The following is a 25,521-nucleotide window of genomic DNA, read 5'->3' on the forward strand; positions in this document are numbered from 1 at the left end:
CTCAACCCTAAGAGAATATCAAGTTTAAGCATGTCACTTTGCCATAGTCACAGTTAACTTTCTTAAATTAAAGAAAAGTACCTTTCTAGAATCAAAAAGGCTGATTCTCTACACGTGTGATCCTTGAACAGATTTCTCAGTTCAGCACAGATTCATTTTTTTCTGAACCAATGTTGCTGCTCTCTTGAATTCTGTGGATTCATCCTGTTGGCAGTGTTTGGGAACTACCCCACATAAAGCAGGAGTCATCACAATTTAAAGCTCTGAGATGATGGCAACATTCTTACTCAGCTTTATTCCTAGAGTTTAAGTCATTGATCCCGTTTTACATTGCCCAGTTGGCTTTTCATTGCAGCACTTACTGATGCTGCTACAGGGGAAAAAGGCGCCATTACTGTTCGAATACTTGGGTGTCTCTACACCATGGAAGGTGAGAGCTCTAAGAATATGGTCTGTTTACCAGTAGCCTGATCTCATGGTACACTGCTTCTCTTTTTAAGGAAGGGAATCCCCCATTTCCTGAATGTGAAATGCCTACCCTTGTGGAGGTTCCTGATCTTGACTTCCTACCTCAGTTAATAAACCATCCCTGTCCATACCTTGCATCTCAGAGATGGAACTTGACGGACTAGTCAGCATTGCAAAGGTCACCCTAAAGCTATTGGCAGAACACACTGCCCTTTGTTGTTCAGTGATGATAATGCTACCGTAGCAGTTAACTGGATGTATTAGACTGAGTTACTTTTCCAGAATACCAAATTATCTATTTATTTCTTCTAAACACCTGATAGAATGCCCATTCACAAGCTGTCTCACTGTATTTTCCAACGGGATTTTAATGATACTTGAAATATCAGTGCTTTGGCCATAGGAGGGAATGATATACAGACTGTGTGTCCATTGTATTGTTTAGCTTCAGTGAGAATACTTCTAAGTGACACACATGTTTTAGAGTTTTCATATTGTCTTGAACAAATAATATTCTAACACAATTGAAAATCCAAAAACTTTCCTTATGGTAGGTACAATTTTTCTTCTGTTAGTGTAACAGTAATTAAAATCATGTTCTGAATTGACTTTTTTTTAAAGGGAAAAATGCCTTATAAAACTTCATTTCCTTTTATGTTCCCCCTCCCCTCCCAATATAAAATGTGGAAATAGCTTTTGGGTTTCAGGTTTTAACTTTAAACATAGTGCAAAACTGGGCTTCACCATATTTTTACATATTCAAATCTGCTTACTGAAATATTAAATGATATTCAAATTACATAGGAATAATTAATAAATAATCAAGCTAATTATTTGACGCAGGGGAGTTAAATAGTTTACATTTTTCATGCTTACACTGATTTTGTGGCACCAGTATAATCTTTATATAATTTCTGGTACACAAATAGCATCTTTGCCTCCGATGTGCTAAGATCCGAAGTGCTAAGGTGCTAGTGACTTTTATTAATAATTTTCATTTATGCATGCACTTTGGACTACCTTCCTTTCCCCAAGGTGTGATGTGCCACATATTCTTCCCTCCCCAAGTTCTGTTTGGTCCTCATCAGATTGGCTAAGCAACTTAGGCATTTAAAATGACTTCCTCTTTGGTTTCAAAATGAATAAGTGAAGACTCAGAGAAATCCCTTTACCTTTTAGTATCTTTGAATAGAGCAGATTTTGCCCTGCCTTCCTTCCATGCATTCATTCAGTTGTTTCTTCCTGAGCTAGATAAGCACATCTAAAGTAGAATATATTCCCTCTCCAAAATAATGGGGTAAATCAGTGTTCAAATAAATGTTGTTGCGGTAATTCAATAACCAAATGAACTATACAGCATGATTTAAAATAGAATGGTTAGCATTAAGTTCAGAGGGTGAGCAGTATTTGAAAACAAAGTATAGTGGCACAGTTTTATGTTGTGGGCTCTTCATGACCTAAACATTAATTGAAAGGACTTTTTTTTTAACCTAGAGGTATGTTTATCTTAGAATAATAATCTTTTCATGCTGTTCATATTTTTTTCTAGTTGACCCATTCTCCAGACCTTTAAAAAACTTCGTAAAGTGGATGTAAATTCCATTTTAATTAGACCAGTGCAATCTAATACTGCAACTAGCCAGGAATGGAAGAAACATACTGGATGTTAATACAATCCAAACCAACCATAGCTAAATAATTCCCCTGATCTTTGTAACAGCCCCCTTACCCACCTCTACAATTAAATGACCCTGTTGTTCTGGAGTTTCAATAAGACATTTAAGGTTCATTTTAAAAAATGATCATCCTTTACAGGATTCTTTGCTCTTGCATTTCTCTTTCTTTCCCTTGCCACACAGCTGTCACTGGTATAAGAGAAAGATTGGGGGAGGGGAGGAGGAGGAAGCCCTGTTCAAATCGTGTCACGTAGCACTAATTCATCTGCTCTCATTAGGGGGAGCGAGGGACAGCAGTGATGGCCAAGAGCTGCACTCCACACATGACACGCGAACAGTTTGGGGAATAGAAAATTGCTTTCTCAGGAAGCCCAGCCAATTAAGGACTTGACCATATTGAATGTCAAGTGTTAATTTAGGTTTTTCTTCATTTTCCCAGTAGTAATGCGGGTCCTGTGATGAGCAAATACATGTCAAGTAAAAGTTGATTGCATGAAGGACCCGGGTATTATATGTCACTGACAAGTCACAAATGTACTGAAGTCTTTTAACCCCTTAGGTGAGTGTGGTCGGGGAGGAGGAGGGGAGTATAGGATTAATGGTATCATAATGATAAGAATAGATAGTTCAAGTCGGGTTGCTTGGATGGGACAGACAGCAATGGTAATTCATGCAAAAACCAGGGGTAGGACAAATCCTACTCTCAGGGCTTAGAGGTCCTTGAAATGCATACAACATGATTCTTTCCCATTGCAAACAGAATATATATTCTAAGATTTTATGAAACAGGAAGGAGTGTACTCTGTGGTCTTGACCTAGGAACTTCCTTATTAATTATCTCCTTTGAAAGAAATAAAACATTTATTAAAAATTATACTATTTTGGAAATTTTTAACCCTTAGCTCAGTGCAGTTGCAATATTTCTGCCTATTCAGTTTCTAATCAAATATTCATTTAAAAAGTGATTCTGTAATACTGTTAGAGAAAGATGCAAAGAAGTGGAAAGAGCGTTTGTCCTCTGTCAGGAATATCTCTGTGAGGCAGAGTTCAGTCAGTAGAAACTGGTGGAAGGTCCATCACTGTCTCTCCTTGCATTCCGTCCCCAGTGGTAGAAAGGAAGAGATTTAAGCTTCAGGGAGCAAGGGAACTTTGCCTTTTTAAAAACTAAATGTTGAACATTGCCCATCATGTATAGCATCTCATTTCCATTCATCAGCATTCATTTACATATGAATGTCTCCAAAATAAGAGAATGTCTGTTTCTGTTGCAGTTGTACCAGTAGCAAATAAAAATACTGGGCTGCAGGCAGGTTCAACAATCTTAATGTGAAATCTAGAACAGTATGTTTTTTTAATTCTTCATCCAGTATGTAGAACCACCTTCTCCCCTTTATGTCCTTGAAGATGTGATCTTAATTCAGACAGTACCTTGAAACTTACTCTCTTCCATATATTCCAGAAATTTAACACACTTAGCATTTGTTGACAATTCTTGCACCTTGACACTTAAGTCTGATAATGCTTTAATTTTTTGGCAGTAGAAATACAGTCTTCTCTCCCTCAGGCTGGAAACTGCGCTGTCATTCTATTGAAAGTTAGCTAAATTTACATTGAGGAACAATTACGAAACAATGCCAAAACTCGATGTTTAATAAAATAGGTTTTTCTTAAGAAAGGAACATTAGGCTGCTGATTTCAGGGATGTAATATCGGTTCTTCAACATCTCCCCTCCCTGTCTCAGAGCAAACCAAATAAAATAAGCCTAGCCCTCCCTTCCCTTCCTATTTTGATAAGCTCTGTTGTTGGAGCTCCAGTGGCATTGCACGAATGCTGTTTAATTACAATCCAACTGTCAGCAGCTTCTCTTCCGCTGGGTGTGCTGAGAGACTTAAGTAAGTTTCCGTAAAGTAAATTCTGATGATGGCAGCTCAGTTGCTGATTCAAGTTATTCCTTCTCTTCTGTGTCACTTTTGACGGATGGTACCTAATGCAATCAACCACAGGCCAAGAGAGCCTTTTCTTTGGCTGTGCTAGTAACTGGACCAGGAGTTCCCCTCCTCCCCAGATCTCTCCACCAGAGGCTCACTCCCTCCTGCCACCCCCACCCGTACTTCAGCCCAAATAGGAAAGGAAAAAGAACCGCAGTCCCAGCCTAGGACCGGCTTTTCCTAAATCCCCATTTCCCTGTGGTGGAGCCGAAGCTGCCTCCCTTTGCGTGCGTTTTTGATAAATTTAAGAAGTCAAATCGCTGACACAGATAGATAATCCGAGTGTATAGGGTGAAGAGTTATAAATTAACACATTATTCCCTCTTAATGTGAAATACTTGAGAATGCATTTTCTCAGTCCCCTGACATCTACCCAGTGAGGGCTCACATTGTACTTTTCAAGTGGCATTGATTTGTTAAAGCGCTGAATTAGCATCTCCGTCCAGCTGCTTGATCCACTGTTGTGTCTCGGGCTCCAGCTCCTCCCCTCTCCCCCAGCCATCCCTTTTTCCCCTTCAGTCTCCCCTTCCTTTTCTCTCCCTTTCCCTGATCCTTTCCATTTTGCTCCTCCCCATCTCATTCTTATTCTCTTTCTCTGTCATCCCCTTCTTTCCTGCAGCTTGCTTTTCTTTCCGTCTCTTCTCATCCCACCCCATCTCTTTCCTTTTGCTCCCTTCTTTTACCCACACATCTTTCCTTTCACATCTCCTTGCCTCCGAGGCTTGCCCTCACTCAGAGTTAGCGTCTGTTAACTGCCTGTGTGGGATGGTAGAAGCTGATTTAGCCAATCCCATTACTCCAAGTGGACTCTTGTTGGGAAGAATAAATTAACATAAGCATGTCTTGTGCTGCTTGTAATAGGAGAAGTAGGTGAGAAAAGCCTCACCTATTTTGCTTTCCAGAGATTAAAAAGTAAACTGATAGACCTACCTGGTTAAGCTCAGTGGATAGAGCGTCACCTTGAGGACTGAAGGGTCCCAGGTTCGATTCCAGTCAAGGGTATATGCCTGGGTTGCGGACTTGATCCCCAGTTGGGGGCGTGAAGGAGGCTGCCAATCAATGATTCTCTCTCATCATTGATGTTTCTATCTCTCTTTCTTTCTCTCTGAAATCAATAAACACATTTTTTTAAAAAAGAGGTAAACTGACAAAACTTTTGAACTTGTTATTTCAAATGTCATTTAACGTAGTAAAATTTTCTCTTGGTTAAAAGAAAATGAAAATCAGCTATGATTTTTCACAAACATGATCATTTCACATGGACCCACCAAAATCAGTTAATATTTCTGCAAAACTTTTGGACGTTTGCCACTTGTTGCATTTTAGTGGCTTATCCATCTGACTTTATTTTCTAGCAGGTTCTGGATTGTTCTGATTCTACTTATTTGTAATGGCACCATTTCATGTAAAATATGATTTCTTCATGATGATGCATCACTGTACCATGGCAGTGAGTAGGTTATACAATTGGTTGACAATTCAATTTGTTTAGAAATTGTCAAGTAAAAGTTGATTGCATGAAGGACCCGGCTATTATATGTCACTGCAAGTCACACAGGTACCGAAGTCTTCAAACCTTTCAGGTGAAGGTGTATCTCCAAGTTTCAGTGATGTGTCTCCAAGTTCCAGAGGCCTGCCGAGGAGATGCATGACAAACCAGGGGTTAACATGAGGCATGTGCAAGCACATAGACCTGCGCTCTTTCTTTGAATCTTGGTCCAAGATACATTGGGATCACTGTCATGATTAATTTGATATGAGCAAAAAAAGTGTCTCAGCCTGGATTTAAATAGAAATTATCCTCTGTAATATTAGTTTCATGGCTTCATGTGCTGCTGTTTTCAATTTTACTAAGGTTTCCTCTAGTAACATCAAAATTGAAATTTGAATATACATTGATAATAAACCAGGTTACTTTAAAAAATCCAATGTTTTCATTGCTATGTCTCATATAAATTATGATGACAGTTTGATTTCAGCATTTACATTTTGAAGTGGAAATATTTTCATAGATTTTGATAATCTTTGCTTCTCTGTTGAGTTGATTTCCAAGCCCTGCCCCCCCCCCCCGCAGTCAAATATAATTTGTTTGTGTGTTGTTGTTTTTTTAAAAAAAACACAAAATTAATTGGCTGGCCTCCTATCTAGGATTAGCATGGTTTGGCTAAGGTGAAGGGGGTTCGAATGACTTTCAAAGCATGATAAAGCCTGTTTAAAGGAAAGAAAATAAAGGCTTTTCATAGGGCTTAAGACTAATTCCAGCTACTAAGGAGACAAAAATTATGCTCAAGTCCACAATTTGGTTTTATTTTATATGTGTCTGCTAACTTGCTTGGAGATCATCATTTTGTGTTTTTGGTTAATCTCTTTGATGAAAGAAGGTGTTCATTTATTACTGAGAGGGGGGCATGGCTTCACTCAAGGAGATTAAATTTGGAACAACTGATATTTTTTTGCAGGGCTAATCACACCTCACCTGGCTGTAGTTCAGGGTCATGGCAAGAAAGAGAGAGGTGCTGCTTTTTAGAATTGCCTGGGACTCTAGTAGAGAGGAGGCTTAATGAGATAAAAACATTAGGGTAAGAGTGAAAGTGCCCCATCTGAAAATAGTCAGTGATTCGAAAGGAAAACAACAATCACAAAAGTTAAAAAAAATCTGGAGGGCATATTTTAGTGGTGGGTGAAAAGTTGAGGATAAAGACAAAAGGGCTGTTTGGGGACAAAATTGTAGTGTCTGGTAACTTAACAAAAATTAATACTGTTGTATTGGTTTTAAAGGCCTGATTGGCATCAGAGTTTAAAATTAATTAAAACATTTTAAAACTTTTAATGTGATTCATATTTTATTTGTTGTACATACCTTTTTTTTCTTCTTATTCCTTAGTTTGTCAGTTATGCTCCTTGGAAGGTAGAAATCTCTGCTCAAGTAATAAATCAACAAATCCATTTAAAAATCTAATTTGTTGCTTGTACTTTGACCACATGAAATGGTGAAGTATGGATGCTGTAGAATTCACCACCTTCAAGTTTTCCTCGCAAATTCTCAGGGGAAATCAGAATTAGTTCTGTTTTTGTGTTTTGTAAGTCTAAATTAAATGTCACTTAAATGGGAAAGAACTGGCAGCTTTGATAAGTAGTCCCCAAAGCAAACCATTTTGTCAGTAATCATAACCTAATTATGAATGCAAATGAAAAGTTTGTTTCTTAAAAACTCCAAAGCAAACAAAGGGAAAAGAAACACAGACCACTCTACAACTCCAGGAAAAAAGCACCCAGGCACTTAACCAGAGGTCTTTCAATAGCATCCGTAATAATAAGAAAGAGCCTTTGGCGCCCGCCCAAGTCCTGTTGAGAGGGAGCAGCGAATGGCCTGCGCAGTGTGCGGCTCTGCAGAAGTTCCAGAGTGACACACGCATCACAGGCGGGTCCCATTGCGAGGGGTCAGGGGTCATGTTCAAGAGCAGGGTGTTGCTGGAGGAGGCTGAGGAAGCAGAGGTGGCCCTTCTGTGCTCAGTGTGTGGGTCTGTGCGCTCCTTTCCCGTCAGAGCTGGCCCAGCACGGCCAAAAAAGCGGTTCCTTGGCAGGGCTTAATGGCAGGATGATGTAGTCTGTTGTGACTAGTGCATTCCTTTCAGGTTAAACTAGGGAAATGGCATTGTGTTAAAATTCCAAGTCGCATGAATGTTTTATTGCCACAGTGCCGTTAGCCCTCTAGGGGAGTGTGTGGTGGCGGGTGGGGGTGGTGGTGACTTAGAGACTCAGGAACTATCAGGAGAACACTTCCCTTGGAAAATTTTACCCACTGGCATGCCGTTGATTTGCTGTGATGGTCACTTAGGAGGGTTTCGCTTTTTCCGAAACTGTGTCTTGCAGTCTGGACAATTAACAGCTGAAGAAAATAAGACAAGACGCCCGCGAAGAGGCTGGGAGATAGAGAGGAGGAATGTGCCAGCAAGGAGCTGAGCTGAGTGCCCTCCCCTGTAAACTGCCTGAGCGAGGGACCCCTCCCCCCGGGCACGGCCCTCCTCTCCCCATCCCTCCCCCAGCCTGTGTTTTGCTGTCTTCCTGAAGGCCGGGAGTGATCTGTTAACCTTGCACCACTGACTGGGAGGCCACTGCAGCTCATGGTACTGTATGTTACCACTACTACTCCCTCATTCCTTTTCACTGGCTGTTTTTTTTTTTTTTAACCATTTCTCTGTAATAACGGTTTATATTAGTCAGAGGGATACAGTTTAGGAATGCAGAAGGACCGAGTTTAAAACAAAACAAACTTAAGTATGGTGCTGCCCCCCCCCCCCCCGCCCCCTCTTGGCATTTAGAAAGGCTAAACCAAACTATTCTAATTCAGTTGCAGCCACAGGTTTCCAGTGTGATTTAAAATCAGGGATTCTGGAAATAAGGCAGTAAAAGATGCAAGTCATCTGGGTTGTGGATCTTGTAAAGGAACTTGGTTGTGCAACCACGTGAGCAGCAGGGTTTTAGGACATTTGCAGGTTTGCAGTTGTCTCAGATATTTCCACTTTGCAGAGTGCTTCCACCCATGTCCCTCTCCAGGGAAACTAGTCTTCTGGTCACTATTCCAGTTGTTTAGGCTTACAGTTACAGAGGGTGTGTCAGATGTGACTTCAGTTATAAATGTGCATGTTCCATGTAACACTCAGGATTGCTTCATGATTTGATCTGGTGAGAGTTCGTTCATAATGGATTAAAATGCGGATGTATGGAACTGGGACTTTATAAAATATCCATGCATCTAATCTCCCTCCCCCCCCCCCAACGATTAGGAGAAATATGGATTATCTTGGATTTACCTAAGGAAAGATTATTTTAATAGTTTGAATTGCCTTTCTATTTCTCTTCACTTTCGAGCCATAATACTTTCCTTGTTTTTATGTTCTTATGTGTCATTTTCTTTTCCTTAATAATTTGCACATATATATAGATAGATAGATAGATAGATAGAGAGAGTTGTGTATGTGTGCCTGAATGTGCAATACACCCTTTGATAACTGCCAAATAGATACAAGGAAGAACTTACAGAGTTGTTAAATGAAGATATTTTTACATTGGTAGGTTATTTTAAAACATGATATTTAATATAAAATTTAACTCAAGAATATATCACAGGAAAGTAAACTGTGAGTGGCTTTGTGTGCCCAATTTATGGAATTTTTGGTACATGTTTGTATATTTCTATAAAGGGATGATTTTGTCAAGATAGACCTGAGTTAATCTAATTAATGCTGCCTGTATGATGGTTTGTTCTTTATGAACAGATACAGTCACATTGTTTACTGGAGGTCTTAGGCCAACAAGACAAGAAGTCACCTCTATAGCAAAATCAACGTTTTTTTAAGGACTTGGCATTTCACATTTTAGATGAATTCACATTTCCCCTTATATTCTAGAGAATACTCACTTTAAGAATTCTTTTTACTCTGTTGGATATAGTAAAGTGATGATAGGAATTTTTTTTGATGATTTTTGCTTTTAATTATAAATTTTAAAGTGAAAATTACAGTAGGATATTAAACTTACTTTGTGCTGCATATTTTTACTTATAGCCAACTTCAAAATTATTTTTCCTAAAAATCGAATTTGTTAACAATGTCAAATTAAGAAAAAAAAATCCATCATGTACATTTAGAGCATCTAAACATATATTTGTTATCCTGATCATGGAAGCAGTATTTTATTATAAAAAAGATATTGTAGTTGTATTCAACCCTTTTCAGTTTGCTTTAGTAAATTTTTTTCCTTTATAAACCAAGAGACAAAGGGTGGACTTACTCTAATATCATGTCTCCTTAATAAGAAAAAGTTGATTTAGGATTTTTTTCCTAAAAATCAAACATTATTAAAATACCAGTACTTGACCTTTTAGCATTTTTCCATTCCCATTCTACCAGACAGACAGTAGTGTTTGACATTATAGAACTCTGGAGGGTGAGTTAAAAGATTGGAGCTGGGTTCAGATCCTAATGTTGTCACTTACTGTCTTAGTCCTGTGACCTTGGGTAAGTCACTTTATCCCTAACCTTTATTTTCTTCCATTTTTAAATGGGGAAAAGAACACTGAGCTTGAGAATTTGTCAGGAGCATGAAATGTGAAACTAAAGCACATAGTAGGTGTTCAGTGAACTGCAGTCCCCTTTCTTTGAACTCACCCTGTGTCAGGCTTCCCTTGGGAAGCTTGATTTTTTGGAAACAAGGATACATTTAAATACAGTATTTTAACTTCTTCAATTATGTCTACGAAAGGAGATAGTAGACATTTGGCAGGTAATCTTTTCTATCTTTTTAATTTATTTCTCTTTTTGAGCATCTATTGTGTTACCCATTAGTCTTGTGTTTCGGCCACTCTGCAAAAGTCTCACCAGGTTGGCCTTCATGGATGTCAGAGTGATGCTGTTATCTGTGACAGCAGTTATGGCTAATGGTAGACTAAAGGCAAGAGGCAAACTGAGTTCTACTGGATTCTGTTTACATTTGTATCATCAGTTCTAACCATTTTCATGAATTGATTCCTGCCTTATTATATTCATTATCCTTATACTTGATAAGTAGAGCTTGAAGTTACATTTTACAGGTAAGACCCCAATCGCTGTCCCTGGCTTTGTATAATTACTTGTATTCATGGAATTTAGGTCACACTAAAGATAATAGTATTTAAACTCAGTAGAATCAAACAGAATAGTAGCAAGCAACATGCATTGAGAATCCACTCTTTTGAACCTGATGTATTTGCATTTGAATTTACCTCTTCTTTAGTTGACCTTGGAAAAGTTATATAACCTCTCTGAACCTGAGTTATTTCATTTATAAAATGGGGCTCAGAAGTGATACCTGTGAAGTCTGGCACAGAGAGGGTGAGCTGAGTAGGTTGTCACTAGCAATTTCTTCTGTAAAACCTGTTGTAACTAGTTTGCAAGCCTTATGCGGTGTTCACTAAGCATCTCTTCATCAGAGGTGGTGCAGGGTTCTGAATACTCCTATCATGGACATATTTGGCCTTTTTGATTACTAGTTTAAAAAGCACTGTGCCTATCTTGCAGAAACTTACTTTTGTTGAAGAAAATGAGAGTGGAGGAAGCTCTCCCTTTTCTTCCTCTTCACTAAGAATCAGTCACTGAGCAGCATAATTCTAAAACCTTTATTTGGCTTTTGGGTACTTGATGAACCTTTTTATGATAACCCAGAAGCAAGACACTGATTGAATTAATACATTTCCATCAAGGCACAATTCTGTTAACCTCTCCTCTTTCTCCTAACCCACGGATGCTTTTGCAAGTGGCTTTTTTGATCCAGTAGTGTGGTTGCTACATACAGTAGGGATGCCAGTTCATAGATATTCAGGTATTGATAAGCTTAACAGCCTTTCTCTCTTTAAGACAAAGAAAAAGGAAGAACCAGAATAACAAAAACAAAACCCAAACCTCCACCAAACCTAAACAATCCAAAAAGCATCTTATTATCTGAAAAACTCAGTGCTTAATAAAATGCAGATCTAAACTTTGCACCCGGATTTTAAGTTTTAATAGTTTTAAACTTACTTTACAGCTTTTGTGTAAAGGTTATATAGCTGTTGTTCAGATTAGATTTAAAAACTACAAAGGGAATAAAAACTGTCTGAAAGGCTGCCACCAAGGGACCATTTTATTAACATATTTTTAGTCATCTGAATTTATGATTACATGAAAAGGTAGGGGTAGATACTAGTAGCATAAAGGGATTATAGATATGTGACTTCCTTTTTTTTTAAATTATGCCATAGATATATTTCCATGTTTATAAATATAAATACTCATCATAATTTTTTAGTGGATTCCTGGTATTATTATTGTACCATAATTTATTTAATGAGTTCTTGGTTCATGGACATTGAGGTTGTTGCCAGTTCTTTTCTTTTTATGAAGAGTGGTGCTTCAATATGACCATTCTTGTTTGCACTTGTATTCTTATTTCCTAAAGGTGAATTCTTGAAAGTGATGTTGCTGGGGAAAGAGGTATAATTTTGCACAATTTGAAGTGGATTGGCAAACTTTTTCTGTATTTCTGTGCCCAGATAGTAAATATTTTAGGCCACCATATGGTTCCTGTAGCAACTATTCAACTCTGTCTTTGTAGATGCAAACGGCCATAGATTATATATGTAAAGGAATAGGCATGGCCATATTTTAATAAAACTTTATTTAGAAAAGTGGGCAGCAGGGCGCCATTTGGCTTTAGGACCAAATGTAGTTGCATACTTTTGGCTAGAAACAAAGGAGAAGCTATGATTAGGGATGGAAATTTACACCCATTTGGCTGCAAGCTGACCTTAGATATGTATTCCTATGTCAGGGAGGTATAATGGCCTGATTACTTTCTTTCCAGGTATATGGCAATCAATACTCTTTTAAACAATTTATTAAAGGAGGTTTTCATGCCTGTCCCTACTCTGAAGCCTAGTGCATTTATACTAATGTGTGTGTGTGTGTGTGTGTGTATTTTTAATAATTTTACTAGAGGCCTGATGCACGAAATTTGTACATGGGTGGGGTTCCCTAGGCCTGGCTGGCGATCAGGGCCCGGCCGGAGAGGAGGTGATGGTCAATGGAATAGGCGTGGAAGGAACTGCCGCCACTGCCATCATTGGCGCCCCTGCACCGTGCCCCGCTCCTCCTTCCCTTGCCACTGTGCCCCACTGCGGCAGGCAGGCAGCGGGCCAACTGGGGCCTGTCGGCAGGCGGGGGGAATAGGAAAGGAGGTTGGCCACCGGCTCTGAGGAGGGAGCTGGCCCTCGGCCCCCCTGGGAAAGGGTCCACATCCGCTGCCACCCACCCCCAGTTCCCCATCCCAGCCTGGGGCTTGGCCCCTATCCTGTGATCAGGGCCTGCCAGCCCAGAGGGAGGGACCACAGGAGATTGGCCGGCTGGGAGGGAGGGGCCACGGGAAGTTGGCCGGCCGGGGGAGGTTGGCTGTGGGAGCGCACTGACCACGAGCGGGCAGTTCCTGTGTTGAGCGCTGCCCCCTGGTGGTCAGTGTGTGTCATAGCTACCGGTCGTTCTGGTCCTTCTAGTCGCTTAGGTTTTTATATATATATATATATATATATATATATATATAGATATTTCAGATTTCAGCATATGTTGACAACTTGTGGGGCAGAGAAGGACCTCTTAAACATATTTTGGAGGAGTTGTACGTTTTCTCCCTCTGGAAGATTGTCTGAATGGAGTCATGTTTCAGAGGTACCTGAAGAAAGCTGGAAGGAAAGTCCAACAAGAGAAGTGTCATTTCAGTAGATGCTACTGCAGAGCAACAGGGTGACATTGAATTAGTTACTGAACCTTTACAGGCTAAATTATACTCAGAAGAATGCTCTGCGCATACACAGTAACCTCCTTGCATCTTGTATTTCTGTGAAATAGGAATTATTGGCCCCTAACTGCCTGTGGGTATTTGTTGAGGATCAGGTGGAATAATGATATTGTTAAAATCACTCTATTTTTAACATTGGGTCACTGGTGCCACCATGAATTTTAAGAGATTTATTTATTATTTATTTTGCACGTATTTGTTGACTATCTGCCGTGTGTTAAGCAGTGTGGTAGGCCCTATGGGAGAGAAGTAAATTAGTTCTTGCCCTTAAGGAGAGAAAAGCATGTATTTCAAGTCCAAGGTTCTGTAATGCTCTGGGGAGGAGATCTCCACCGCCTGGGGGTATCAGAAAAACTTTGTGGAAGGAGTGGCATTGGGAAACAAGGAGATTTTCACGTGTATAATGCAGGGGAGGGCATTCTAAAAAGAGCAGCACGAGAACTATGTCAAGTTAGGAAAGCCCAAATCAGTAAGTAAGAGGCATCAGATAATCTAATCGACCATCTGTTAAGTATTTGCCATGAAGGAAGAGGAGAAGGTGAAGGTGGAAAGACAGGGTAGAGCTAGGTTTTAGAGGGCCAGGAAGGAATTTAAATTGGTAGTTTGTGGGGAACTCTAAACATCCACTAGGAGAATATGTTTGGCAATTGGAGGGGGGTGGCAAATGGCACTAGTTGGCGAGTGTGGAATGATAAAGTTGGAATTATCATTTAAGAGTCATGGCCGATGTCTAATCTCAAAGGAGAGAAATGACCCCAGAGGTGTATGGGGGATTAAAAGTGAAGAATGGACTGGCTTTCAGAAGTTAATTGGTTTGGGAAATAAGGAGAAGGCTCTTAATCATGATTTATATTTCTGAGTCTTTTAAAAAAATATGTTTTTATTGATTTCAGAGAAAGGAAGGGAGAGGGAGAGAGGGATAGAAACATGGTGAGAGAGAATCATTGATTGGCTGCCTCCTGCATGACCCCCTCCTGCACGACCCCCCACTGGGGATCAAACCTGCAACCTGGGCATGTACCCTGACCGGGGATTGAACTGTGACCTCCTGGTTCATGGGTCAGTGCTCAACCAATGAACCACACTGGCTGGGCATGTTTCTGAGTGTTTGTTAATGGGATTGACATGGCAAAATACGGCAAAGTTAGGGGAGAGCTGTAGTAAAGAAAGGGTACTAATGAACCCTGTTGTTTTGCTTGTTTAGCTCAAGGTGTTAACTGGACACTTGGAAATTTCTAGTTGGAGCTTGAAAGTGTTGGGACTAAAATTTATATGAGAGGTCCTAAGGGATAGGTGGCAGATGAAACCAGGGAAGAGCATGACATCACTAAAGGAAAGCACGTAGCGAGAACATGGTATTTTATAGCATTTCTGATCATTAAATAAGTCAGTGACATAAATAGCTCTGTGTGAGGCTATTAACACCAAAAGTGTACAAAAAAGCAACACTGTGTTTTATCATTTATAAAGCATTCTGTTGTCTACTACTTTTAGCTTCTAAAGCCACTAGATTTCAGGAGTAAAATATGTTCAGTTTGGAAAAAAGTGCCTGATTTTGTAACATCCCAAGAGAAAATATTGTAAAAAACTTCCTTTTACTTAATCTTCTCAGCACATCTGAGACCCCCAGTAACAAAGAGATGCCTTTTTTTTTTTTTTAACCTGGTACAGAAAACTGTAGCTTTTCATCTCCCTTAGATCTCACCCCAGTTGACAAAAGTGAAGGTAGGATGGGGTGGGCAGGGCGGTTAGGAGGCGGGTGTGTTTTCCATAGAAATCAGCCTTGTACGCTTTTGTGAATTTTCTCTTTTTAGTCTGGGATCCTCAGAAGGCTTGGAGGGGGAATTGTGCAAGACCCAGTAAGACTTACGTTTGAGTTGGGAAAGTTTTTACTGTATGGAACCGCAGGACTTGAATCTGCCTTCCCATTTCCTTTTTTCTCTTAAAGTTACCTGTGTTCAAACTTTGCAAAGAAAACCGTGCTGATTCATTGGTCTTCCGCATGCTGTATTCTGAGCTTTGGTAGTGGGCACAAGGCTCCGCTGGCTCTCCTGGTGACAGCAGTGGGGGTTTCTCTGGTAGGCTGGTGCTATCTGTGGCCTTCCTCCAGCTCACTCTTCATGTCTAATGGGGCAAGGGGCTTGTCCAGAGGAACCTGCTTCTGCAGCCAACCACTGGGCATTCAATTTAGTATGACACGCTTATTTTATTTCAGCTCTTAAGCCATGTATGAACACTTTTAAAAAAACCTTTTAAAAAAACCATAATAGGTTTACTGTAGGTGATTCAATGGGTAACTGGAGCTGTTGAGCTTTTTGGGGGTAATAGTTTTCATTGTCTGGCACATACTTCTATCATATTTCATTCCTCAGACTCCCTTTTCTGCTTTCTCACATACATTTTCCCAGCACCTTTTCCTCTTCAGTGTGTTAAATTGAGGAGAGGAAAAAAACTACCCTTTTGGTGTGTCCCATTTTGTGCCTTTGATGATATAAGGTCAAGTTAAATGCACCTGTTTTCTTCCAAAGTGAACTTCTTTCTAAAAACATGCCACCTCCCCCCCCCAAAAAAAAAAAATTCAGGGGTTTGGTGATCATTACTTAGTATCCTCTTCCTCCTCATCAGAAATAGTTAAATTCATTCTCCTTCTTTTTTTAAAAAAATATATTTTATTGATTTTTTACAGAGAGGAAGGGAGAGGGATAGAGAGTTAGAAACATCGATGAGAGAGAAACATCGATCAGCTGCCTCCTGCACACCCCCTACTAGGAATGTGCCCACAACCAAGGTACATGTCCTTGACTGGAATCGAACCTGGGACTCTTCAGTCCACAGGCCGACGCTCTAGCCCAGTGATGGAGAACCTCTGACACGCGTGACACATGAACTCATTTTTTTGGTTGATTTCTCTTTGTTAAATGGCATTTAAATATATAAAATAAATGTCAAAAATATAAGTCTTTGTTTTACTATGGTTGCAAATATCAAAAACTTTCTATATGTGACACGGCACCAGAGTTAAGTTAGGGTTTTCAAAATGCTGACATGCTGAGCTCAAAAGGTTCACCATCACTGCTCTAGCCACTGAGCCAAACTGGTCAGGGCCGTTCCCCTTCTTGATTGTGGAGGGAAACCAGGGAGAGAAGCCGAGAGGAGCAAGTGTAGTGGCCAAGTTAAAGGTGACCTGGGTCATTTCAAAGTGCTTTTAGTTTAGATGCCTAAGTTAGCGCCTGTTCCCAAATCATTTCCTTCTCATGTTTGCAGCGTATTGAGGAATTGGCCATATCACCGCTCCTTAAGTGGCTTAATCATTTTGGCTTTCTCTTTTTAAGGTCTGCTTTTCTGACATCCCCTCTCTCCTTCACAGAGTGAGATTTGGGAGATCCTGGATCTTACGCCCTGGTGTCTGCTGCTTCTTTCATCCCTTGGTTTTTGTTATGCTGCCTCTTCTAAAACTAAGTGAGAGCTTTCTCCTGATCATTTCTCCTTTGATTTTCCAGTTTATTTAGGCTAGTGATTCTCAAACACCTGGTCAGTAAGAACAAGTGGCTGGGTGCCCCATCCAGGGGTCCTGTCACTGTAGGTCTCAGGTGGAGCTGGCTAACTGCGTTTCAAACAACTCCCCAGTTGATGCTGGTAAGTTCCATGGCTGAGGAGTACACCTTGAACCACTGACCTAGACTATTGGTTTTGTCTATCAGTTTGCTGTTTTCCAAAAGGGTAGAATTTCTTCAGATTTTATTCACTCATGTTTCCTGGAAGCTCCTTACTTTTAATTCATAGGTCAAGCCAGTAGCATGAAAGATAACTCATCAGGTTACCTTATCTACAATAATAAAAGCATAATATGCTAATTAGACCAGACATCCTTCTGGATGTCATTCCGGACAAAGCCGGGGCTGGGGCGAAGCCACCTGGGTCCCAGGTACCTTGCTGGCGGCTGGAGGGAAGCTCGGGTCCCGGGTACCAGAGAAAAGCCGGTGCTGGCAGCCAAGGAGAAGGAAGGCCTACTCTTGCACTAATTTTCGTGCATCCGGCCTTAGCATATATATTTAACATATTTTTATTTATTTCAGAGGGGAAGGGAGAGGGAGAGAAAGAAACCTCAATGATGAAAGAATCATTGATTGGCTGCCTCCTGCACACACCCTACGGGGGATCAAACCTGCAACCGGGGCATGTGCCCTTAACCAGAATCGAACCTGGGACCCTTCATCCCCAGGCCGACACTCTATCCACTGAGCCAAAATGGCTAGGGCTTACCTTATATTTTAATTGTGAAGGCTCCCTTGGGGTATGAATGGCAGAGAGTGAAATGCGATGGTACTCACAACTTCCCCCAGTGAAGACTTCAATGGCAGTCTCTCTGAGCCTCAAATCATCTTACAGTCTCTCTCAACTCAGCATTCTAAGAAGCCTTCTAGAAGGTGACTGAGCTGGCCCCTAATTGAGACTAATTGAATAGCTATATACTTTATTTTCTCTAATTGCTTATATTATTCCTTTGACACTTGAGGCTTGCTTCCCTCCGCCCAAATTCTGTCCCCCACTGTCTCAAACTTCTCTTCCCTCATGAGAGTGGTGTGCTGTTGGGGGATGTCTGGGGAAGTATCATTTACCTGATATATATATCATATACCAGTGGTTGGCAAACTCATTAGTCAACAGAGCCAAATATCAACAGTAAAACAATTGAAATTTCTTTTGAGAGCCAAATTTTTTAAAGTTAAACTATATAGGTAGGTACATTGTTATCAACTTAATTAGGGCACTCCTAAGGCTTAGGAAGAGCCACACTCAAGGGGCCAAAGAGCCGCATGTGGCTCGTGAGCTGCAGTTTGCTGACCACTGACCTATACTGTGTACCTACTATGTGCTTAGTTAGATGACATGTCTTCTCCTTCAACCTTGTCAACCCTACACAGTAATTGTAAGTATTCCCACTTTACAGATGCAGGAAACAGGGCCCTGAATTGATAACTGACCAACTTTATAAGGGACTGCTTGGATTTACTTAAACAGAGGTCCAACTTCAAATCTGGTGCCTTTTTCACATTCCCTTCCTTTAGGAGAGTTGTCATCAGGCCTCAAGGGCAGAAAGAAAGTTAACCTGGGCATATGTATGCACACTTGAGATTTTACTTACTGTCAGTTGTTAGATTTGGCAGTATATATGCTGATAAGCAGAAACCTGGAGTGTTCAGTTTCCAAGATATGAATAAAAGAATGATTGCAAAGGAATTGAAAATAATCTAATTATGTACTTTGTGTTCGTAATCCAAAGCCCATCCATGACACAGGTATACACAACTTCATTTTCTGTATTGCTAAAACTCAAATAAAATAAGAGTTGGAGAAACAGACGGACTATCAATTGGTAGGAGGCTTTTTCTCCTTCTATTAAAACACTAGCATAGTAATTGAGAGAATTTAGTCATAATTTCAGTTCTGTACAGTTTATCAAATGTGGAGGAAGACAGTAGTGATAGGCCCCAGTTTGCTTGTTTAAAAATAAAAAAGGTACAATGGAAATTAGACCACCCTTTACTTATCTGATGTGGGAATTAATAAATATTATGTATAAAGCACTTTGAGCACTCTGGAAAGCAGATTTCTATGTAATTTTAGCATTATCCATGTTCCGTTACCTTCCTCAGGGTGTCACCAGTGAAGAGAGATATCTTTTATCCTACATTTCACAATATAAAAACAAGGTATTTTTGTTGTTGTTTGTGGCGGTGAAAATCTCCTGTAATTGTACCTGCAGAGGTTGCTCCTATCAAGGAGCCTAGGGCCCTGTTCTTTGGCAGCTTCCCCAAGAGGACCAGCTCCTGAGGCAGGAAGAGAGAGAGCCTCAATTAAACAGGCCTGGCTGCTGTGAGATGTGTCTCCCCCACCCCCAGTCCTCTTCTGTGTCCGTCAACCTGCAGAGTAGCAGAATCACATACTTGACTCTTTTCTGTTCTCTCTTTTCTCATCCTGATCCTATAGCTCATTGATCTGAGATGTCTCCAGAGTGGCCTGTCCACTGTCCTACTTAGTTCTTCTTCTATAACAAATCTCTCATCCTTACTGTGTTCCCCCATTCATACAACCTTGTCTCGCCTGTAAGAGTGAGCACAGCTCTGGCCATTTTCTTTTGGAAAATGATTAAATAAGTGTTTGGACTCACCAGTAGCGGAGACCAGGAAGCAGTGTTTTCATTCCTAAGCCTTGGGCTTCTATAGTTGGTCCTTCTGAGTCTTAGCCTGGGGTTCCATGGTTGAAAACATTTAGGCTTGGAATGTTGTTCATTAGTAATATCGTTACCTGAAAAATTAGTAGGATATAAGCTGTAACTGCACATCCAACAACACGGCTCACCTTCGTGCATTTCAGCGTTTGCATTTATTTTGCAGCAGTGTCTTGAGCATGCATCCTCATCTTTACCGTGGTGGGTAATTAATTTATTCCTTTCTCTGCTCTTTCTCACACGGGCTCCTGGCTAGCTTATTGTCAAATCCATTTCTCTTAATGGTCTTCCTGAATTCTTTGTGTTATCTGCATAATTGTCCCTTCTGCTGCTTGGCATTGTCTACCTCTGAAACGAGGCTGAAGTTCCTCTGGTGCTTTTCTCTGGCCTGGAGCGTGGCAGAGCTTGTGCCCGGCCATGTCCCCCAGCCCCCCGAGAGGACTTGTTTTGGGTTCTCTCTCTCCCTTTATTTTTGAAAATCAGTTTTGTTTATCCATTATTTTCCAAGTTCTTCTTGGGCTCAGATAGTTTCCCTCATGTCTTCCGTGCTAGACTGAAGCCACCAAAACAGGTACACTTCAGAACTGATCTGGGCTGGTGGCCAGCTTAACAGAAGAGACTTGAGCTGACATGGGAGTCAGTTTGTTTATTTAGGCTGTGACTTTTATAGTGCCTGTCAGGCAAGTGCCTACCTGAATGCTTAATGTTTAAAAATAAAATTGCATTTCAGATGGGCCCTGGCTGTGCAAAAATCATCTCAGTTTCTATTGCCCTTTTCTTGGGAACAGATTTCATTTTCCAGATGACCATGTCTGTGCCTCATTCTCTCTCCCTTTGCACCCACCTTATACCCCCATTCAGCTTCAGATATTGTGAACGGTAGCTTCCTTTTAGTGTGGGGCTTTTCCTGACTTCTTTTCAGAAATCTGGCCTCTCACAGTCTTTATGTGTGATCTCAGTAAACAAAGAACGTGTGTGTGTGTGTGTGTGTGTGTGTGTGTGGGAAGCTTGCCATATTTCCTCCCTGCCCCACAGAAAATGTGTTTTCTGGAAGCCCTTTTGACACTGAAGTGAATACCCACTGGCCCTCCATTGCTGAATTCTCCTGAGAGGAGAGAGAGAGAGAGAGAGAGAGAGGCCTTTATGCTTGTTGTCATATCTTTTGTTTCTGCTGATTATACACAAAGTAAGTTGTAAATAGCTCTCTCACACACCATGATTCCTTTGAGGTATGTACAGGAGAGTAGATATGCACTCAGCTTCTGCCTACCCTGGGGATCCTAGAGGGTCCCTTACAAGGCCTCTTATTTCCTGTTACAGCACCAGCAGAATGAAATGTAAATGAGTACTAGACAATTACCGTTCCATAATGAAACCTGTGGCGGAATGTTTAGCCACATTAGCTGATCAGGTTAGTACTTTCTTTTCAACTTATATGTTTTGTTTTTTTTTACTTTGAAAGCAAAATATGCAATGATTAAAACAAAGAATTTAAGAAGTTCCCTCAGTCTAACTTCTTTTCAGAGATAAAAATTACTACGAACATTTCGCAAAAAATCATTGTAGAACTTAGTTTTAAAAATATGGCATTGAAACAGACACTGTGAACGCTGGCATGAAGGAAAGTGGATAACATTGGAATTCCCCAAATCAATTTTAGGTTTTATATTCCAATAAAAACAGTCGTTGGGTATACACTATATTTTAATATTTTAATTTAAAATAGAGTACTAGTAAGGATTTACACAATTTGTTCCGCTGTTTCTGTCAATCATTTTTTGACTGCTTTATAGCTATTTGGTTAACAAAGGAGGCTTCTAAATCAAAAGGCCTAATTGTCTAGGTGTGCTGCATTATAACTAATTAGGTTATCAACTTTTATATCCTTTGTATTTTCCTTGGAATGATGAATTAGGAACCAGATACTGTCACTTGCCTTTTCCTTAAAATTTTTCTCTCTGATAATCAATGACACCAGTTGTCAATGGGGATGGGAGAGTATTATTGGAAGGTGAACCCATCCCTGAAACTGCAGTTTGGTTTGAGCCTCAATTCCCTCGTCTTTAAAATACGGGAGTCCATTTATATGGACACTAACAGATTTTTTTTTTCCGGTTTTGAAACTCGAGGCTTCTAACTATGAGAGTGCTACCCACTTTCCTACTAAATCCTTTTTGTGATCTGGATTATTGAAACATTCTAGAGGCCTGGCACAGCTTCCTTCCAACTTATTCACAGAACTTCTTGTATTCTCTCAGAAACTGAATTTCTAAGTGTCTGAGGTTGTAATTGAGTGTCACTGTGCTTGGTTAACTGTCTCATTTCCTGTTGAGAGTGTTTATAAAATGCATTCTGTTGGGGGGGAAAGGAACTAGAAACTTAGAAAATTTGTTATCTGGCCGAATAATATTAAGGTAAGTGGGACTTTGTTCTGTGTATATAAAATAAAGTATTGTTTACACTTAATTCTGACTCACGGATTCTGCTTTGATGAGTTAAGTAGTCACATTTATTGAGGCTTTATGGGAAGCTTTTTGGGGGGGTTTCATTTTGAAATGGATATTCTAAGATGAGTTTTTTCCAGTCCTTCTGTTGCACCCTAGGGAGAATGACTGTTGCCTGACTCATTAGTGCCTCTCTGTGTGTCATCTGAGGGGTGGAATCAGCATCATTCTGTGTGGGACACGACCCAGATTCACAGTGTCTCGACTCTCCTCCATGCCCCCTTCTTTCTCATTCCTCAGGTTTAAGGATCCGTTCCCTTTTTCATTGCTTATGTTGTCCTGGACCAAAGAGCAAGTAGTCAGCCTTGGTTTCTGGTAACACCTTCTCCATTTCCTTTGTCTTCTTTGTAATTTCTTTCATGTGAAACATCAACAACTGCCCCTAGAATGAATGCCACTGAATACAACTATTACATGCTTTTCATTAACTTTGAAATATGCTCTCAGTTTTTCTTCCTCATTTTTTAAAGTTTGGGCAGTGCAACTCTCTAGCATGTGACTCTGAGCTCGTTTTATTTACCTACTCTAAACTCTGGCTTTTTCCTTTGTCAAATGCAGATGCTCATACCACATAAGATGGTTGAAGGTGTCCCTGTGGTGACTGGCTCATTGCAAGTGCTCAGTAAATGTGGCTTCCTTTTCCTTTCCCTCTTGGGCTTCCCTGGAGAGATTCCTGGGTAAAGAGTGGTTAATTCCAAAGTTAGATGATATTCCGTCCATTCTGCCTTACGTACATAGGCAGGAAGAAAGAAGGAGAGATGTAAAAAATAGGAGAGTTGAATCTGAAATGTTTGAAGAGTTGACTGAATGCTTTTTAAAAAATAGTAATATTCACTATTTACTATTCATTAGTAAAAATTAGTAATATTGCAAAATGAAGCTTCTTGATATTGTTTAAATTTGGAGAAGTGAACTGATTTGTGGGTCAAAAAGAGAGAGGGAAATACCTTCTAAGACAGCACGCTTAGATGAAAAGTGATCTCTAAACAAAGAAAATTGATTGGCACGGATGATCCTAATTGAAGTTAAAACAAAACAAAACAAAACAAAACAAAGCACCAAAGGAGGACTTTGATAGGGAAAGGACACAGATGGGGTGAAGCTGATTGATGAATTGAGATTCCTATATATATGGATAGATGTATAATTAATGAAATAGTATATATTTGGAAGTATTGAATATTAGATAAAATTTTTACAAGGAAAAAGGTTTAAGTCAAATCTATATCTTTTTTCACTTATCTTAAAAAGTCTACAATTAAGTGAGCAAGTTATAGGAGGCAGTATTTCAAGATGAGATTGACTCCTTATAATGAATAACTTACTTTAGAAAGGGAATTGTAGTGGCTTTCAATGTAGAATTCTAGAAACAAAGAACTAAATTCAGTTATAGCTGTTTTATTGTTATCATTTTATTATTAGAACAGACGTAAATAATAAATATTGAAAAATAAACTTGCCTTGCTAGTCTATATCAGAAATAGATTTGGATAGATCTTTTAAGAGTGCAGAGGAACTTTAGGCATTATGGAATACAATTTTCTTAATTCCCACATAAGAAAATTAAAAGAGGAATAAATATTACCAAGCTTCTTTTCCCCTTCCCTTATTTCCTTCCTCCATGCCTTTTTACCTTTCTCCTTCTCTCCTCCTTCCATCTACAGATATTTAAGTGCCTACCTTGTGCTGCATGCTGTAGATACAAGGGGGAATACATTTTATGTGGATCTTTTTTTCTTGGAATTTACCTTCTTGGTAGTTAGTAAACTAGGATGTGTGATATTTACAACATGTTTGACCTACTAAGTGTCAAAAACCTGTGAAGCCATGATGGCCTGTTTCAGACCTGCAGTTGGGATGTCCCTGCTTCTGCCTGGGTCAAGTGTGTGAGTGTGTGTGTGTGTGTGCGCGCGTGCGTGTGCAGTTCTCAGCCACCATGCCCAGCGCCTATCTAACTCCGCCATATTCCCCCAGGTTCCAGTGGCATGTGCTGGCAGAGTGCTGGGTGCAGACTTCTGCCCAAACCTGGAGGAGCCAGACCAGAGGCTGGAAGTCCAGGTTGGAGTCTTACTGTTTTATCAGTTGGGGGTGGCGTGACAGAAACAGTGGCCCCCAAAGGCCACACAAATGTATCCGTGACATCAGGAGACGGACGGACAACCATTGAGACAAGTGTAGAAGAGGGATCAGTGTAGCATATATGCAGCAAAATGTCCTTTTCAGGATAAGTTGTCTGTAACTGGAGATCATTTATTTATTAATCCAAGAAATAGTACATACTGCAGTGGATAAGACCGTGGTTTCTGAAGGCTGGCTGCCCAGGTGATGCAAGCTGCTTGCTGTGAGACCTTTGGCAAGTCACTCAGCTTAACTGAGCTTTAGCTTTCTCATGTGTGACATGGAGATCTACCACACAAGGTGATTATGAGGATTAAATGTTCCAATGTATACCTAGCAGTTAACCTAGGGCCTGGCACGCAGCAGGCACTCCGGGAATATTAGCTCCCATCTTCTTAAATCATCATAGTCATGTGCTAAGCACTGCGCTAAGGACTGGGGATACCTGGTGAGCAAGGCCTGCTTCCTGCATTATGGTCTCCCAGCCCAGGAGAATGGAAGCCATTCCACTGGGCACTGTCTTCGGGAAATAGGACTCAATAATAGCTGTCTTCCTTCTTCATGGATCGGGAGATAGGGCCTCTGGTAGAATAGTAAGATTATTAGCAAAGTACATTTTTTTGGTGAAAGTATTGACTTGGAATTCAGTTCACTTTGTTTGGTCTTGAGATAGTCAAAGCAGTCTGGTATGTTGCAAATTAAAAATATAAACATGAAGTCTTGGCCTAAGTAATGTCTCCACTTCCATGTACCTTTAAATATGTAAGAAATGTGTGTGCCAGTGATGCAAGGCTGAGGTTTCAACAGGGATGCCAATCCCTAGCATAAGCCAACTCAGAGTATTTTTTAGGACCTCCATTTGGCATCATTTTCTAAAATTTTCAGACTTACGGGATGAGCATCGTGAGTTCAGTTTTAAAACGTATTACTGATTGAGATAACCCACATGAGAAAAGAGAATAGTTTTAAACATTACTTCTTCACAGTGGGAGGGAAGGTAGAAGGGGTGGTTGGAGGAGGTTTCGGTTTTTATGGTACTGAAGGGTACACCATCACTTGCACACCTGCTCTTGGACTAGGAAGACCACCTGAGCTCTTCAGTGCCACAAGCTGGTACTGCCTGGGTGGTGCATGGCTATGATACAACAGAAAAGCAGGTGTGACACGT

General features: G+C 40.3%; 1 protein-coding gene across 17 annotated transcripts in view; it reads left to right on the forward strand.

The window, feature by feature from the left end:
• BNC2 (basonuclin zinc finger protein 2) overlaps positions 1-25,521 on the forward strand; it is a 439,130-nt gene that overhangs the window by 150,505 nt on the left and 263,104 nt on the right. For 10 of the 17 annotated variants that reach the window (XM_059656596.1, XM_059656595.1, XM_059656599.1 and 7 more), the window contains one exon: positions 24,210-24,293. The exons of 4 other annotated variants lie outside the window; for them this stretch is intronic. In XM_059656596.1, the coding sequence (XP_059512579.1) occupies positions 24,210-24,293 (84 nt within the window). Of the gene's footprint in view, positions 1-8,006; positions 8,261-21,084; positions 21,143-24,209; positions 24,294-25,521 lie in introns of those variants that run through there. 3 more of the 17 variants (XM_059656606.1, XM_059656604.1, XM_059656607.1) reach the window with 3 other exon arrangements.

Source organism: Myotis daubentonii, chromosome 11, assembly GCF_963259705.1.
Source record: "Myotis daubentonii chromosome 11, mMyoDau2.1, whole genome shotgun sequence".
Lineage (NCBI taxonomy): Eukaryota > Metazoa > Chordata > Mammalia > Chiroptera > Vespertilionidae > Myotis > Myotis daubentonii.